The sequence below is a fragment of the Aptenodytes forsteri genome, unplaced genomic scaffold (genome assembly GCF_000699145.1).
Source record: "Aptenodytes forsteri isolate BGI_AS27 unplaced genomic scaffold, ASM69914v1 Scaffold284, whole genome shotgun sequence".
NCBI lineage: Eukaryota > Metazoa > Chordata > Aves > Sphenisciformes > Spheniscidae > Aptenodytes > Aptenodytes forsteri.
Genome location: NW_008794445.1, coordinates 4,906,757 through 4,924,957, shown reverse-complemented (window position 1 = coordinate 4,924,957; position 18,201 = coordinate 4,906,757). Strand labels below are relative to the sequence as shown.

At 47.0% G+C, this 18,201-nt stretch overlaps 1 protein-coding gene across 1 annotated transcript in view; it reads right to left on the bottom strand.

Annotated features, from left to right (window-relative positions):
* Positions 1 to 18,201, bottom strand: part of GRIN2B (glutamate ionotropic receptor NMDA type subunit 2B) — a 173,647-nt gene that overhangs the window by 77,534 nt on the left and 77,912 nt on the right. The window contains exon 3 of the mRNA XM_019474821.1: positions 1,759 to 1,873. Within this exon, the coding sequence (XP_019330366.1) occupies positions 1,759 to 1,873 (115 nt within the window). The remainder of the gene's footprint in view (positions 1 to 1,758; positions 1,874 to 18,201) is intronic.

The following is an 18,201-nucleotide window of genomic DNA, read 5'->3' as shown; positions in this document are numbered from 1 at the left end:
GTTTAATGGATGCCAAGAGGTCCCCACAGACAGCAAGGCTCAGGCAGGTCCCAGGTCTAACCCCAAAACTCCAGTTCACCAGCATCCCTTCCACTAATTGTCTGGTTCATCTGAGAGACCACGGATATGCTCTCAGAGACTGAACGAACCCTCTTTCCACTAATGGAAGCCCCTGAGCCCTCACTGAGGGTGTAACAGGGTAATGTGTGTGAGAAGCAGGATAAAAACAGGACTGCGTTTAGCTGTGCCTCCCCAGAGCCTGCAGAGCATGCCTGCAACAGATTCCCCACAGCTGGCCCTGCTAATAATCCCTAGCAGGATTCATGCTGCTACTGCCTCGTTTTCCTGCTCTGACAATTGAGTTTTCCTCTGTGAGAACAAATTTGGTGCCAGCTAGGAACAAATTCTCCTGGACTTTGCCTGGTGGACTTTAGTGAAGCTGTGTGATGGACAGAGCTTGACGTGAGGTCTCTGCAGCCCGATCCTTGCCTGCTCACCCCATGAGCAGCCAGCCTGCCTCCAAACACATCTAAGGGTTGTCCACACGTGCTGATGCCATGACATACATTTTCTCATGCTCCTGTCCCACTGAGACCTCTGCTGACTCTCCCAGACCATCTGGTCTGCACAGTGCCAAGAGCATGAGGTAGACGGGTCTTCCTGGAAACCAGGCACAAGCTAGGGCCTTTCACCCTCCTCCCAAACTCCTGCAACTACTGAGACCTTAGGGCCTGCCAGGCACTAATGCAATGGCTTTTCTGCCACCTTCAAAAATTGTTCCTCCAGCCCTCTTCTGAATGCACTTCTCCAGACAGCCCCCTATTTCATTCTCATTTCCCCATGAATTTCTTCCTGGCTTTGGCCACGCAGGCCACCTGCAAGTCCATGTAGGGAACAAGCAGCCAAGGAGAGAAGGCTTTCTCTGCCTGGTGGGGCAAAGGGACATTTTTCTAAGCCATACACATGATCACATCCAGATCGAGCTCTGCTTCATATCCATTGAGTGCTCTGCTGAATTCTCCTTGCTTTTGCTCTGACTTCTCACCCCCATCACTTTTTTATATCTTATTTTCGCAGCCCTCAAACTACCCCCTCTACTTCAATTCAAACCCTTTGGGAGTGCTTGTTCTGAGCCTGGACCACTGACATTTATGTGGGAGGTGAAATGAACCAAAGCTTTGCACTAACACAGAAATCCACACCATTTCTAAAACGGTGCTTTGGGTTACATGCAAATTATTCAGAAATATGCAAATTTGGATCTTTGAACAACTTGATGTGATCTCACATATACATCTTACTTAATGTACCATCCCATTGCAAATGACAGTGGCCAGATATATCAAACACAGTTAACACTGGCACATATTACTAACTGTGGCTGTAGCTCAATCACAGTCATTTAGCATACAGAACTTCACTGCCTCCAAGCCATGCAGAGAAATATTTTCTGTCTCTGTCATTGAAACCCATGGCACAGAAGAGGTCTCTTCTCTGAAAGGCAGGTAAACTTATGTTCAGAGGTTACAGAAAGGAAGCTGATGAATTTTTTATGCATGCTGATGGAAGAATGTAATGGCATCCTGCATGGAGAAGACAGCAGCCTGGATATTGGAGATACCAGTGGTCCAGGATGCAAGGAGGAGATTGCTAGCCCTTGATAAGAAGTACAGAAAGGTGGGGGGGATTATTCGCCTGGAGCCTTCCCCCATCCTCCTTCTCCCTGACACAGTTTGAGAATTACCAAACATGTCCTACCCTCTCCCACTTCCTCTCCTTGGTCAGAAGGATGATCACCAGCTTGGGATGCATCTGGTATCCGTCCTCACTGAATGACAAATTCCTGCCTTCAAAGGTGACATTGATCAGGTACCTGCAGGAGAGAAAAAAGAGCAAGGAGAACGTTAACACTTTCAGGAACCAAACCTGAAACGAGAACCTGCCCCCCGCCCTGTAGCTTACACCAGGATGGTAGGAGCACAGTGCAAACAGTGTTATGAAGCTGGGGACAGCAAAGGAAAATCTAAGAGGAAAGGGGTGGGAGAAGCATGACAATTACTCCAGGAACTTGGACAATCAGGCAAGGCAAGGCAATTGCCCCCATTTTGTGACTGGGATAGGGAAGCGATGTCCCACGTTGGCTCTCAATGAATTCCTGAAAGTACAACTAAGAGTCACGTGCACACATGTGTTCCCATGGTCCTTGATATCCCCTTACCCCAAAGGGCAGAGGGATCCATAGCAATTATCTGTGTAAACATGCTCCACAGCCTATACTTTGCTCACTTTCCAAAGGGGGTTTCACATTTCAGTTGAGGACAGCAATAGCCTACAGGTGAAGCAGTGGAGACAGCCTCTTCCCAGCCCAAACATCAAGGCAATGATAAGGGAAGCTGCAGGGAGCAGAGGAAGGAGCAGCACACCTGCGAGAAGATCCATCCCTATCAGAGCCAGCACGCCTCGCAGGGCCCAAAGCAATCCTCTGAAGCAGCTTAGGAATAGGGACAGTGGATGTTGAGATAGTCCAGTGAAAGTCCTTTTCCCTAGGGACAGAGCCATGCCTTATATCCAGCAAGATCAAACTAAAGGGTGATCAGCCCCGCAAATCCCTGCAGCCAACATTAATGATTCTCTTTGTCTGGAAAGGCCCCGTCACTTCTGCACAAGGCACTCCCCTTTGGGGCATCTCCTGTCAGCTGTACAAATGGACTATTAAACAGTCCGGGCTTCAATCTTATTTATCCTAAGGCCTCTTCACTCAGCTCTGGCAGTGGGAAAGACCTTTAAGTGGACCAAGATTACAGCTACACTCATTTTGAGGCCTTGCTGCATCGTGAAAGCATGTTAAAGTAGTGTTGCTGTAAATGAGAATCAAGTCTATTGTTTTCTTAACTGTCATGCCATCCAGAATGACACTGTGGGGAAGAGGAGGAGGCAAATACACATTTCACAGTTCAGTGGCTTATATGACATCTCCGTGGCACTCTGACAGTTTCCCCTGTTCATATATTTCACTTCAATTCACAATCCTGTTGCATGAAGTAGATTTTGCCTTTATACACCTGCTCGGGCACCAGTAGCATCATGTCACTGTGAGAGGCTGAGGTGACCAAGCTGCCTGCAGGGCTAGCCCCAGGACTCTGCCCTCCCGTGCTTTGCCCAGTTCTATAAATTACACAAGCAACATTTCCATTACAGATGTGAGAGATTCTTCTGCTGTATTACACCATGACACCAGGAAACATTTCCTGATATTCGGCTTCAGTTTGTCCCTTCTGAACTCAATTTGAACCAATTTCAAGAAAAAAAAGAAAAAAAAAATCTGTTCTTTCAGTGGATTCACACTTTCCCACTATCTGCACACAGAGAACTCCCTGCTAATTTAATGAAAGCACTGGTAACAGGGAAACTTCCTCAAACAAATAAAAAAGCAGGTCATGATTTTAGCTTCTTCCTTTTCACAAACTTTTTTGTCCTAACTCCATTAATCAACCAAACTCATCCACTAATTTCCCATTACAAAGTGCAATCAGCAATTATGTTCACTTCTAAAGGAAATTCCATACTTGCTCCATGTTGTGACCTTTAGGGGACATGCACAGCATAGGAAACACAGCCATAAGGGAGCCCAGCGTGAAACATTTGCAACAGGACAATTTTCAAAGGCAGACTATTGGTTACTTTCAAAAGCCAGACCCATTCAGCACCCAAACACTAAGAGAACCCCAAAACATCAGCCGCGTGGAAAATCTTAGCCATGCAATTGTTTGCAGTGGTGTAAAAGATCCCATGTCAGGACCACACATGCTCTTTTTCTGGCGTTTCTTTCCCAGCTGTTTGCATTGCTCTGGTACTGAGGAATGCCAGGCACAGACCATCGCCAGGTACGTGCAGCCTACCAGACCTATGTAAGGTTCTGGTGGTGGGAAAGACTTTCCAGTGGACCAAGATTACAGTTGTACCCATTTCATGACTTCTCTGCACTGGCCATCAGAGTCAAGACAAAGCAAGGCTCCAAGAAGATGAGGATGCTGTTAGCCTGATGGGAGTTGCAGCTTTATATGTCAGTAGTTAGAAAGCACTGCCAATACCTAATTAAACAAACAGAAGTATTAAACAGTTCTCAGCCCTCTTTCCCCTCCCACATGAGAATTATGCCACTATGGGAATCTCCCTTGCACAGCCTGACAAGAAGAGTTCACAGAAATCAGCAACAGATATGACACAAGAAGGTGCCATTTCTGTTCATTTTCCGCCAGAAAGATTAGAACCACTAATAATAATCAAGGAGGGATCATCAGCGACTCCAATCCTTGGAGCTGCCTTGAGATTTACACTTAAAGCGGCACTAAAATCCCTCGCTTCGCACCTTAATGACTGAAATTAGTCTCCAAATTTGTCACAATAACTCTTCAGAGGGTTTTCTCTCGAACCCATTAGCAACATGTTTACCAAAGTTTGCAGGAGGAGTGCAGAAGCAGCAGCTGCCCCCCAGCTTTCCCTGCACTCCTGCGGCTTGCTGGATACCGTTGCCTACACAGGGATGCAGGGCAAAAGTGGCACCCTGGGCGCTGTGGGGCTTGCTCAGGCGTGCTGGGCAAGGGGACACCTGCATGACAAAGCGTCAGGTCTTGAAGGACTCCCTGGCAGGCCAAGTCAGCAGCCTGCTGCAAGGCAGCCACACTTGAGTGGCTCTTCCCTCCATCACTACTGCAGCGAGAGTCATCCCCTTTGGCAGCAGCGCTGCCCTGGTACACCAGCACTACTGCTGCCTGCTCTGGCCAGGGGGATTTGTGTCCTTCCTACAGCCTACACACACTCCAGTCCCCAAACAGGCAACCAGGGGGCTGGGAGACTCTCTGGCATGTCTGCACTGAGCCACCAGCTGCAACAGGGGCACAACAGGGCAGCAGGCTGTGCATGCAGGTGAGGTAACCCAAGATGAAACTGTGCCTGCAAAGGGCTTAATCCATGATTCCCTGGATGTTTTGGACTCCAAGATGGAGAGAGAAAGAGAAAGGGGGCTGGGGCAGACACAGGCAATTTAATTTAATTTGCTAGAAACACCTTTCAGCAAAGAATTTTGCTTATGTGGGCATTTCTGGAGCTGCTCGGTGCAAGCACAGAAGGGTCAAGCCCTTCCCCAGCCCAGTGGAGATGCAGCAGCCGCAATGCCCAAGCTCAGCCACGTGGGAGCAAAACACACACGACACTGTGGAAACAGGCTAACATTGTGAGCCCCGTGGTACGGACAAGGAGGCAGGAACAAAGAAGGAAGTGACATGACCTTGGGCACAAAGCAAGTCAGACTTGGGGGGACCCGACTCCCCATCCTGTGCTCTGACCATTAGGTAACATCAACCGCCCTAGATGTGAGGCTGACAGCCCTGCAAGCTAATGGAGAGTGTTTCCAGGCCTGGTTGGCATAGGAAATAGAGCATTAAAACCACATCAGATGGCCAATTTAGGACCAGCAGAGAGATGATGACATTTTAAATGGTTTCAGCTAGTGATGGGGAAAGCCTGGAGAGGCAAATGTGGCAGGCAGAGGGGACTTGGGGGGAGACAGGGAGGGCGTTAACCAAATTTATCTCTGCCCCAGAGACAGCTCTGAAGGAGGTGCATTTGAAATCAGCACTAACCACTCCTACTTCTGCCTCCAGTGCCTTGCTGGGAATCAGCTCCTCCTGAAGCTGCTGACTGGGTAGGCAAATTTGGACAATGCCCCGGTTCAGTCCATCTCACTCCCTGCCTCACGTGTGTGCACACACACACACACACACACTCCCCTGCACCCTGTCAGTGCTTGTTACTCTCCAATGTGACAAGCGGTCTGTCTGAAATAGTGTGATTATCCTAACATCGACTGCTTCCCTGAATAAGATAGGCCATATAAATAAAACAGCCTCTCCACCATCAGCACTGGGGAGTCCTCTCAGCAGTCCAGCGCACAAGGGAAAAACAGGGTGTTAGGTGGAGGGTGGGGAAGGAAAGGCTATGGGGTACCTCAACCGGAGAGGATTTGCAAGGTAAAAGGCAAGCGGAGTTCGATGCAGAATAAGGGGATGGGGATGCAGACTACCATCAAACTCTTTGGAAATTCACTGTAGCATGAAATACTGAGGCCAGTGCAGCAGCATAACAGCAGTGAGGTGAAGGCAGTGCAAGGCCTTTACCCCGCAGAATCTGCATAGTGAAATAGCCTTTTTCTTTCCCCTAGAGACAGCATTAAAACCCCACCAGCCAGAGGTACCAGGGACAGGCGTAGCTGCCTGCCCAGACCCACTTCATGCCCAGGAGAGAGCAAAGACGAGCGTGTTACTGCATCTCAGCACAAGTGCCCACAGCTCCAAATCACGTTCTCTTGCCCAGCCCCAGGAAGATCTGCCCAGCCTGGGCTGATGCAAACAGCCTTCGCAGAGTGCATCAGTCCTGCCCTGCAGCAGGTCCTGCCTGCCCCACACGCCTGCTCCTGGATGAGGATGGACAGACAGAAACGTGGGTGGACTCAAAGGACAGGGAAAAGTGAGTTTAGGACCAGTGTATTTATCTACAAATGGGAATTCTGACCTTCAAGTGGCAAGTGATTGACAAATGAAGGTTTAACCAGCACTAACTATGCTGTTAATAGCTTCTGCTCTCATCTGAGAGACTGAAATAGTATAGATTTTTTTAACGAGAAAACTGCAGCTGATCCCTTCGACTTCTGATTTAAACCTCCATTCTCCAAACCCATGGGAAGCTTAAAATAATACAGATATTTTTTCTCCATACCATTGCTTGACATTTCCATGGCTGCCTCTGCCTCAGAGGACAGCCTATACATGCACAACAGCCATCCAGACCCAGCTGCGAGTGCACGAGGTCTCTCGAGATAAGGCAGTCTCCATGAGATATCAAACCCCATTCCTCACCCCCAAAAAGGTGAGAACGGGCTCCGCCTGGGCCTTTCATCAAACTTCCCCATGGCTGGTACTGACCCTGGCTGAGCCTTTCAGAGGCTTTCCCATCCCTCACTGCTCTGCGCTGCCCCAGCCTCCTGCGCTGCCTCCTGCTGCTGCGGTGCCAGTGGCTTGTGGAGTTGTGAAAGGCAGGCACATCTGGCTGTGTCTGTGTAACATCTGTCCAGTGTCATGTACAATTTACAGTGAGAGGATTCCACGCAAAGGGCACAAGTGCAGCTGATTTTACTTAACAAGGGGCACGGACTCTGTTCTTTCTGCTATCATGAAGAACAAAAACAAAACAAGATAAGAAAAAAATAGAAGCAACAATTGACTAGGAAAATTAAACCTTAAAGGAACAGTATCTCGCTCTTCTTCATTTGCTCCTTTCTCTCTCACTGTCAGTGTTACCACTGAATCTGGGGAGATGCACTGCAAGAAAGAAAGCAAGTGTTGAAAAGAGACCAACAAAATTCCAAATTGTGCAGGCATCCTGCACCAGAAAATCTGTCCAGGCTACAGCCATTTTATACCACTGGGAACCAGCCTGACCAGCAGGCTTAGATAAACGCATAGAGCTCAAGATTGTTTTCATTAAGCAAGGAGGTTAGGAGAGCATCTAGATTAGGAAATATACCTCAGGCTACAAGATAACAGAGATATAAGAGATTAATTTGGTTTCTCCCTGCTGTCCACACCTTTTTAAAAGACAAGAGGGCAGATACTGGGCTGGAATAAATCAGTGATATTCAGCTGTCATCTACGGATGATACTGTTTGATCTGCTGAGATTCTGGCCCCTCACCTCTAGGAAGATGAATTTTCTTGGTGTTTGATCCTGACCTGTGAAATACCCATTTCTGGTGGAAGACAAATTTCTACTGATCTGTCCTTGCTGTTTCTCCATCATATTCAGCAAAGTTGTTTTGAAAACAATGTACATGTGTGCTGAGACTTCCAAGTGACAGCTCCTATATACAGTGGAAGGATGAATCTTTTCCATCACTCCCTCTCTTAATCATAAAAAAATGGTACTTCCACTTTATTCCCCATTTCTTCTATTTATCTACCATGAATTTATCATTTCAGAAAGACTCATGAGCTGACAGTTCCTGGGGACTGAGGATATATCTATCCTTAGAGTACGTAGGGAGCCAGAGCAATGGCAGGGCCACTTCCCTACATTCATTGCTTGATCCTAATGAGACGGGACCATTCCTGAGAACGAGAAGTGAAGCTCACTTTCCACAGCCTGTGCAGTCCCCACCCTCCCTCCCGAAAATGTAAAAGGAAACTCAAGCACCGCAGCACAGGGTTTTGCAGCACGGACAGATGTCTGTCAGGAAGCGGACAGAGAGGGGACTCGTTGCACAGGGTCACCGAATTACCCCTTGACAGGGAACATGGGGTCAGCTCCAACCTGGGGCAGAAATGACAGTAATGACACCTAGGTGAAAGGCTGCTCAGTGAGTTTCAGAGTTTCCACAATAACTTTTTCTTCCATGTACCTAATACCATCTAGGACCTGATCTTCCCTTTGCTCTTGGTCCTATGCAGTCTTTGCCTTTGACAGAAAGGGGGAAAGAGGTGCTACCATTCATGACCAGTGGCATTTTACACTCCCTTTGCCAGGCTGCCGCTCACAGTACCGAAGCCAGACTGTGAGAGCTAGGTCACTTGTAGGAAACGTAGGTATAAATTTGGATGAGGTGACCTGTTTATGGGAAAAAGAGACAGATAAATATTCATTTTGCCCCATCTGCTGTCGGTCACAGCAATATCTTGAAAACCCAACCAAAGCCAAACTCTTCTCACACACATCCTGACTGACCTATTTTCACAAATGCCAGAGCCAGGAAAAATTACCTATCAAAACCACTTTTTAAAAGGGAAAGGGGGATAAGAACTTGGCAACAACATTTTCTCATGAGGAGGTCAACATTTTGTCAGAAAGAAAGAGAGCCATAAGATCTGAAAACTGTAATGACATTGGACAGAAAATGAAGCTTCTGGCATTGTCATGCTCCCGTACAGTCTGGTCTGTTGCATGACACCTCCTGCCCTTTCTCTTATGGACAAGAGCCCCAGTTAAAATACATCTGTAATGTGCCACCCCAAGAGTTCTACACAAGGAACAGCATCACCTCAACAGGGGAAGGGATATCACTGGAGATTTAGTCTGTGCAATTTTCATGAAGGAGAAACAGGAATATAAAATTCCCATGCTCCTAACCACAAGAGACAGCAAATAGGATTTCCGTGTCAAAATATTCCATTTTAAACTCAAAATATTTGATTTACAACTTTTCTTCCAAAATTATATTTTTTGCTGGGAAATTGACACAGCCCTAACTAGCTTGAGAATATACCTCTACACCTTCTGGCCTCACTGGAGATAAAACAGAAACAAGGAAAAGTGTTTTAAGAGCATAGTCTGGTTAAAGCTGGAAATATCTATAAATCTCATAGGAAATCAGTCTATTCTCAGAAAGTATTTTTTTATCCAAAAAGCTTTGATAAAAACAAATATACTTCTGAACTGACTCACCAAACCTTTAAGTAATAGAAAATAACTAATAGAAAAAAAGCTTTAAGGTCAAAATTGTTACAGTGACTGGTTAAAATAAAAACTAAATGTTCAGTCCAAAATTGGATCAAGCTGCAAAGCTTTACTGAGTTAATAAATCCCTGACAATTACTTTTTTAAAGTATTATTTTTTATTTCTACGTTTTTCCATCCTTTCTTATTCATTAGGAAAAGATAACACATCACTTTTCTCCAAAGTAAAACTAGTCTTCAAGGTATTTCTCCCACTTGAAAGGACTAAAAATCTGCTTACATGGGTCAGTAAAAGCACAGAAAATTACATTTGTCAGAACAGCTGACAATGGGTCATAATTATGCCTTGGCACCCACCTAACAGGTCACTGATGGAATCCATACCACTAGAAACAGGCAAATACTGAAAGGTTAAGCGATGTCCTTCAGATCTGTTTATCCATCTTAGGGCACAGTCATACAAACATTGATAGGACAAGCAGTCACAGAACAGAAGTCAGATGAGGCTCTTCATACTGATTTTTCACCCAGGATGATGTTTTTCAAGCTCTGTCAACTGTCCCCATACAGTGAATTTAATCCCACTGACAACAGCCTTACTTTTCTTAATCATTTTTGCACATCCCTTAGAAATCTCCCATGGACCCACATGGCTGGAGACCACAGCTTAAAACAACTGGTTGAGTAGATGTGCATGTCAACAGCCCCTTTGGTCTTCTGAAGGTGGCTGGTGTGCTGTGAGTCAACCATCAGGACATCCTAGTATTTAGCCAGAGCTCATTCCAGTTTCTGTCCTGGGACTCAAGACCAGCAAACAGGTGAGCACAGCAATTTTCCTCTAGAGCTTTCAGGAATTTCTTGCTTGCAGAAAACCACTCAAATCTGCCAGAGAAGTCCCTCTCACAGCTGCCAGAAGCCAGACAAGGCTAAACTAGCTGGAGAGATTGAAATAAATCCCTTTGCTACATTCTCTGAAACAGCAGACTAACTTAACTTTTTCAATGCACCAAGAAACCCCAAGTGATTTGGGGGTTATTCAACGTCTATTAAGTGTTGAAAGCATGCACGCATTTGCAAGGGCAGCAAATTCACAGTGCTCACACAAGCAGAGCCATTGCCTGCAAGGAGACTCGGTCCAAAAAGTGTGACTGGATTTTCCTGGGTCTGTAGCGGTTCGGCCAAGATGGCACCCTATCACTTTCTTCTCTTCCCTATCGCATCTCCATGGGGAGATCAAGTAAAACAAACAAACAAATAATCACTCCCATCGGTAACTGTGTGGGGGTCTGGAGGCTGCTCCTCCTTTGCCAGAGGAGCTGCTCTCTCTCTGCGCTGCTGCTCCCTCTCCCTTCTCCCTTTTTCTCTCCCTCCGTGGGTTGATGTTTCCATGGAAACGTGTTTTTTAGTGCCGCTGAAATTACAGTGCATTTAAAGCATTAACCCTTCCTTGGGCTGAGGAAGGTCTTAGAACAATTAGGGTTCTTTTTTTTTTTTTTGTTCCCCCTCCCCTTTAAACTTTCTTGTGATTTTTTTCCTTGCAGCATTAGGAAAACCTCGTTCTTCCCGAGAAGACCTCCCAGCTAGCATTTGTCTGACAAGGGGCACAGGATGCATCACCAGTGGGGTAGTGTCTAATTTAAGATTTCTTTTTCTTTTTTTTTTCTGCATGAAACCATTAACGCATTTCTTTCCACACTACATGCAAACAGGGAAAATGTTGCAGCAGCAAAGAAAGTGAAGAGTGAGATAGAAAGAGAAGCAAGCAAGCCACAAGCTGGCACATGTGGAGAACACAGCTTCAGTTAATACCAGAGCTTGTAGCCCCACACTGAGCAGCAGCTTCTTCATTGCAAAGTGCCATAATCGCAGACCTCACCACTCCTCCTTGAGCCTGCCTCCTCTTCCCCATCATGTCTGTAATTAGCCACCCTTGTCTTCACTTGTAGTTAGCACTCCAAACACTACTGTAACACTTGCTGCAATCAGTACCCTCCTCACCACCAGCACCCTTCCCTGTGCCACTGCTTCTCCACCCAAAATACCATCTCTGCCATCCTTCCCGTTGGCTTTCTATTGCCAGCCATCATCTTCATCAGCACTTCCAATGCAGCCATTGCTGGGGCACTGCTGCCTTCATCACTGCCAGCTCAACCACACAACCACTGGCATTTTCTGTGCTCCCACTATGGGCCAACAAGGCTCTGAAAGCCAAGATGTCCCCATCCAGGTGCTCCCTGGACCCCACGTCCCAACTCAAAAATTACTCTGCAAATCCTCAGCCCCCAGCCTTTGCTTATCCCCACCCCAGTCACAGTCATAACCCCGCTGTGCTCTTCTTCCACTGACATCATCCCTTTTTCAAACACTGGGAAAATATAAAAGGGAGATAAATACCAAGAATCTCCTTCCAGTCTTTCGCCTGGGTCCCTACATTCAGGCATGCCTCCTTTCTGCCCCTAAGTCCCATGACTCGACAGCTTGCAAACCCCTTTCATTACCTCCACCTGCGTAGCAAGGGTCCATATTCCCTTGCACCATCTATTTTGGGTTTCCCAACACACACTGAATGCTTCAAGCATATCTCACCGTTCTCAACTCTTGCCCCAAAAGTCAGAGCGTGAAGCCTCCTGCTTTGAGCTGGGTGCATATGTAGTGCCGTGAGGATGGATCAGTGTGGGAGGAAGATGCTATTCTGAAATGAATGATAAATATGGATAATAAACTCAACCTAAGTCTTTTCTGCCTGTCTCTAGTGGGTTCCCAATATGGGAGATAGAAATATCATGGGTACATTTTGAACGCGGCTGGGAAAACTGCCAAAGTCCTACTCAGAGTTCACACATTTACATCACTTATATCACATCCGACTTGTGCCTTGTATTATTAACTTTGTAGAGTGTTTTGTGATGTAGTTTGTAGTCCCAGCTCTGTTAAATAAAGTTACACGCCCTCTCTCTCTTCTTTTTGGTAAAAGAGAGAGCGATGTCTGGGGCTACACAAGGTCTTGCTAAGCCGAAGGAGGGCGACTGTGTCTGCTGATAGGGTCAGTGCACTCCTACGTTCTCACACAGTGCTCTGGAAAACCTTTTGGGATCCATCCCTGGGGCCTGAAACGTGCAAAAAGAAAGGAAATATTTGCCTTCTGGTCAACAGTTCAACTCCTAGCCCAGATCGGTAGTGACTGAAGATTTTTTTCTCCGCTGCTGCAGGTTCAGGAGCCCCCGTGAAACATACAGATGGGGGTCCACCTGACAGGTGCCCAACATGGCACTGCGACTACTCAGGCTTCTTCCTCAGCAGTGTCGGGAAAGAGGTTGAAGACAGAAGGAGACAAATAACCCAGGGCATGGGATGGAAGAAATTACGTTCATCTAGAACAGAGTAAAGGTATATCGACAAGGAAAGAGGTAGAGCATTGCTGACAGATCAGGCTTTTGGCTTTCTGTAGGACAGACCACAGTCTGTGGCAGCTGAAAATCCACCACCTTCCAGGAATTCATGCAAAAGAAGAGGAGCTACAATGACCCAGCACTGTGACTTTATGGTTTTGTAAATCGATATTTTTTCCAACAGCCTGAAAAGACTCCAGGTTATATTCTTCATCACCTACTCCACATGCCCAATTTAGACTCTGCGACTATTACTGCATCTGAGGCCAGGCGAGCAGCAAGTGACTCAGATGCCTGGTACACACAGACAATGGGGAGAGGTAACCACAATGCGTAGGCTAGGTGTCTGCAGCAGGCCGCCTGAATGTAGTTGTCTATATAAAAAAGAAACAAAACGTGCATCCTTAATGTTTCCTGAACAAGAAAAGAGAGAGAAAGAGTCAACTGCACCCTGTGTTGCTGCATCTCCAGCGAAGTAAATGTGCCATTTTACTCTAGAGCTGCTTTTGATCTTGAATTACTCCTCTGCTTCTTCTCCAGGAAAAGGTCAGTTTAAAGAAGCCTCAGGTGTGATGCTAACATCGTGTCCAATAAAAGACTCTCAGGAGGTCTGTACAATAAGTACAATAAGAAATAAGGTCCAAATTTGGGATATATTATCTGATTCCTTTCCCTTCTCCCTCCTGAACAGTCAGAATGGGAAATCTCCCAAGAATATTTCTTTGCTCAGGAGACTTCCAGGACTCCTTGGACCTAGAAATACTGTGAATAAGGTTTTCCAACATGCATCTGAGGATCCCAGGCCACAGTGCCCACTGTGGGAAGCCTGAACACAGTACAGATGGAAACAGCAAGTGTGCTGGGAGTGAGACCAGAACACTTACATGGAGAGTGCAGCAAAGGGTCAATTCCCACATCTATTACCATACCACAGGTCCCTCCAGTTCAACCAGCTCTGCTACTCAGAGCAGCAAAGCTATCAGAGTACCCCAGTGCTTTTCAGAGATATCTAGGTGAGTTTATTTAATTTGAGCAGAAACTTAACTGATTTCACTTTTAATTGGTGTTTAAGCTAACAAACTAAAACATAACCCACAAACGTCACACACAGGCCCTGACAGTGTGGACATATACCCTGAGAGCTTGGGAATTAGCATGAGGATGAGGTGGGATAATGTGGGCTCTAGTTCTGGTCTCATTCACTACCTTTGGCTGCATCATTTCCACAACTCTTGCTGTACACATATTGTGGCAGCGTATGAGTTGTCTGCACCCTTTTCTGTTGGCAGCAGTCACTATGATCACTTCAGAAAAAGCAGCCTCCAGAGGAGGCATCCTTCAGAAATCTCTCACTCCTTCTTTTTCTCCAACATGTCTTAGGCTCTTAAACGTCATTGATTCAGACTCCAGACTCCAAACAACACGGTCCCTTCAAAAAAACAGTCATAACCTCCAGTGTCACGTAAGCACTTCTCAAAGCCATAACCCTGCCGGGGTTCCCATCAGCTGGAGCTCCCCTCTGCAGCTTCCCACCACCCTTGCTCCAGGAGAACCTACGAGTCCGAGACAGAGACTTCCCTCTTGCCCAGGGACAAGGTTTCGAAGAGGCAGATGGAGCCTCCCCTACCCACACATTAAACTGAAAAGCAAACTTTTAACACCAAAAAAAAAAAAAAAAACCATGATGGGTGTGGGGGGGTCTGAAATTCTGTAGATTATGACTTTTCCATGGCAACAGGCTTGAGAAACAGGAGGGCTGGGAAGGGGGGCGAGGTAACCCCCAAAAAAGAAAAAAAAAACCATGATGGGTGTGGGGGGGTCTGAAATTCTGTAGATTATGACTTTTCCATGGCAACAGGCTTGAGAAACAGGAGGGCTGGGAAGGGGGGCGAGGAGAGGGAGAGGGAGAGGGAGGGAAAGGAAGGCAGAGTGCCGAGGAGGGAGTGAGCAGCACTGGTACATTGCCATGGAAACCCTCTTGCATCGGCAACCAACTGCCAAAGTCAGTCAGGAACCCAGAAATGGGCTTGGAGGGGGGCCCAGGAGGGGCTGGGGGGTGGGAGCCATCACCTGGCCAGCCCCAAGGGTACCCCATCCCCGCGAACCCCAGCCCTGCTCCTCTCCTCCTTCCCCACCAGCCATGACACTCCTGATACCCTCACCTCCACCAGACAGAGCCAAATTTGGCCCAGCTGAAGAGTGGGAGGAAATACGGATCGGCAAATGAAACACCCGGGGCAGGCAGGAAGGATCGAGGCAGAGAGGGATAATTTTTCTGATAGCCATTGGTTTGCTTTCCACCTTTCTGGATCAATTTGGACCACACAGATGTATTTGTTTTCACACCCCAGATGGCTGTAGAAAGAGGATGTCACTCCTAATCACTGAAATCGAGATGGAAATGTTGCTTCCCTGCAAACTTAGCTACTGAGGCAAGAAGAAGGGCTATGTCTGACTAAAAGTTGCCGGGTCCACATTTGCACAGGGCCATGTCCCTTTTGACTGTGTCTATCCCACTCAGTACAGCAAATGTCCCAATCTATCTCTAGGACATGACAGATGCCACCACGTTGCGGCCAAGTGAAAAATTACAGGAAATTCTGCTAATGGAAATGAAGCACACTGTGAAAATGAGTTAATACTCCCTTCTAACCGTCTTCTGCAACACTTAGAGGGCAGGCAGCTCGGTGAAAGGAACGATCAGCCATTCACACCCCTTTGCACGCTGTATTTCATCAGAAGCTTTTTGCTGCCATACGAAGCAGTCAAAGACAGATTTTGGAGAAAGAACTTAAAAAGGGCTGGCAACTTCTGTGAACCCTTGCTAGTATTTATAGTTGTACCCCTAGGATGGTAAGGGATGGATGAGTCGTTTCAGGCTGCAGACGGCTGCAGACGGCAGGAAGGAATTGACTCCTACTCCAACCACACAACTGGCTAAGCAAATTGTGGAGGAAGATTCCCTTCTCCTGAAGCATCTGTTATCACCCATCTGATTGCACAATGAATCAGTAGTATGAGGACAGGCTGCTGTGAGGGTGGGGGAAGAGGGAGACAAAGATTGCAAATCAGACAGTTATAAAGCAAGGAGATGCCAGTTTCCACTTTGCCACAGGAAAGGACATGGACCAAACAGAAAGGGTCTGGTTTGTATACTTTTAAGCTATGTGTTTGGATTACTACTGACAGTATAGCACCAATGAAGTAGCTTAACTTTTAATGCCACAGTAGCTTGGCTTTTGGGATCCCAAAGTGCTCTGCACTCGGACCATTCATCTCTCTAAATCACCTGCACTGATGAAATAAAGCAGACAGCCTGCACTGACAATGCTACAGCAGAAGAAAAATCCTTACCCCTGTGCTCCATGCACAGAGCCCAACCACAGCTCTGCTGGACCACCAAGTGATTCATCTGCACTGCTCTGCTTATTACTGAGATTGGAGCCCAAGCGCAGATGAGCAGACCAGTTCTAAGATACTCTCACCACTAGTCATGCTACCTGCGATAAAGGGAATGAGCATGGACGGTGGCAGAATTTTTCCCAACTTTCCTGATGAAGGAAGAGCAGCTGACTGACTCTTCTGAGCTCCGTAACTTCCTACTTGTCTGATACAAAGCTACCACAATGATGCCTTCATGAGCTCAGCATCAGGATGAAAATTGTCAATATTGGCCCAGGCTCCTACCTGGACTGTTGGTGGGACCCGAAACCAGTATGCATTTTGGAGGAAGAAAAAGGAAATTATAATAATGACCTGTTATGGACTTAAGTAGTAAACTGGTCAATGTGAAAAAGAGTCAGCACGGGATTAGTTTTTTCACATGGACTGAGCTTGGGCAGCAACCAATAAATCAAGTCCAACTCAGTGCTGATTTCCAAATCTATATTGAGAAGATCCTCGTAAGCCTGTTCAGTTGGGACCAGCTTCAAACAGGTGAGCTCACAAGGGTTGTTCCTATTCAGGCTGGGCCCATTTAAAAGTTTGAAAGTAAGGTGATGGGTGTCGTTCTGTAGGTCGATATGAGGGATGATACTGGGGCAATGTAGTAGGCCCATATGAGTTCAAGTTTGGGTCATAGCTAGCTGTGAGATGTGGTCTGATTCGGAGCCTGGACAAGGTACCATGCCCTATGGGCAGGAGAAAGCTGTGAGGGCTCCCCCTCTGCCCTAATTCTGACCCACTAGCTGAGACAACACTGTGATCCCTATTCAAAGGACACAAGTTCCCTTCTCCAGCAAAGCTGCATCTTCGACTTCATCAAAGATGAGGGCAGTACCCAGAGGACACTGCTCTCCTGAGAGGACAGTTCTCAGCCCGGAGCACTTCACTGTGCATACAACAACTAACCACGCACCAACAGAAGGAGCCAATCCCAAATATTTTCTTCCTGACCTCACCATCACAATTACTCTTCAGGAGTACTCTGCAACACAGGATGCAAGAGTCAAAAGGGGAAAGAACAAATTCTTGTGGCCCAAAGTCTGGTTCCAGAGACCTTCTACTTCTGAGCTCAGTGGGGGCTCCCAGCCAGCCCACCCCCAGTTATTTACTGGTCAGAGACAGTACCAAACAGGAGTCTGCCCCTGGAAGCTGGACTTCTATGGGCTACTTTGTGCCTGGCACTGAAGTTTTCTTATCCCTGTATCCCCTGTGCCTGCATCTGCCTTCACAGAAATTGATAGGCTATTAAATATGGACTTGTATCACTTACAAGAGCATTACTGGCCCATCTGTGAAATTGCTCTCTGTCTCTTGAAGGCGTGCACAAGAGACATTCTCTTCCCCCCCTCCTCATCTTCCATTGACGGATCGGGTCTGTCAGCTTGTCAGCTCTCATTGGGCACTGTTTGACATCAGTCCACATCGGGGCAGTGAAAATCTGTTTGCAGTCAGCTCTTCCAATAGCTCCTGAGGAAGAGGGGAGGCTGACCCACTCCAAACTATGCTGCCTCAGCTAGCTACAAAACAGCCATGGATGATAGTGGTGTTAGAAAACAGCTTGAGCCAAGGTGGCGACGCTACATATTTCTTTAGGGTCTGTTGGGCAGGGCAGGGGGAAGGCTGAGAGCTGAGATGGGGACCTCGTGGCTCCTGGATCCCATGCACAGACATTGCCACCAAGACCAGTAGCTGGTGACTGAAGAAGAGGAAGTTTGCATGGTGGAGGTTGTGCAGGGATGCAGCTTGGTGGCCCTGGAATAATGTTCTGAGCATCCCTGGCCTCTCAAGTTGCAAATGTCATCTGTCAATCCCAGGCTCAGTCCTTCCGGAGCAGTTCTGACAGGGGTAGCTGAGAAGGGACATTA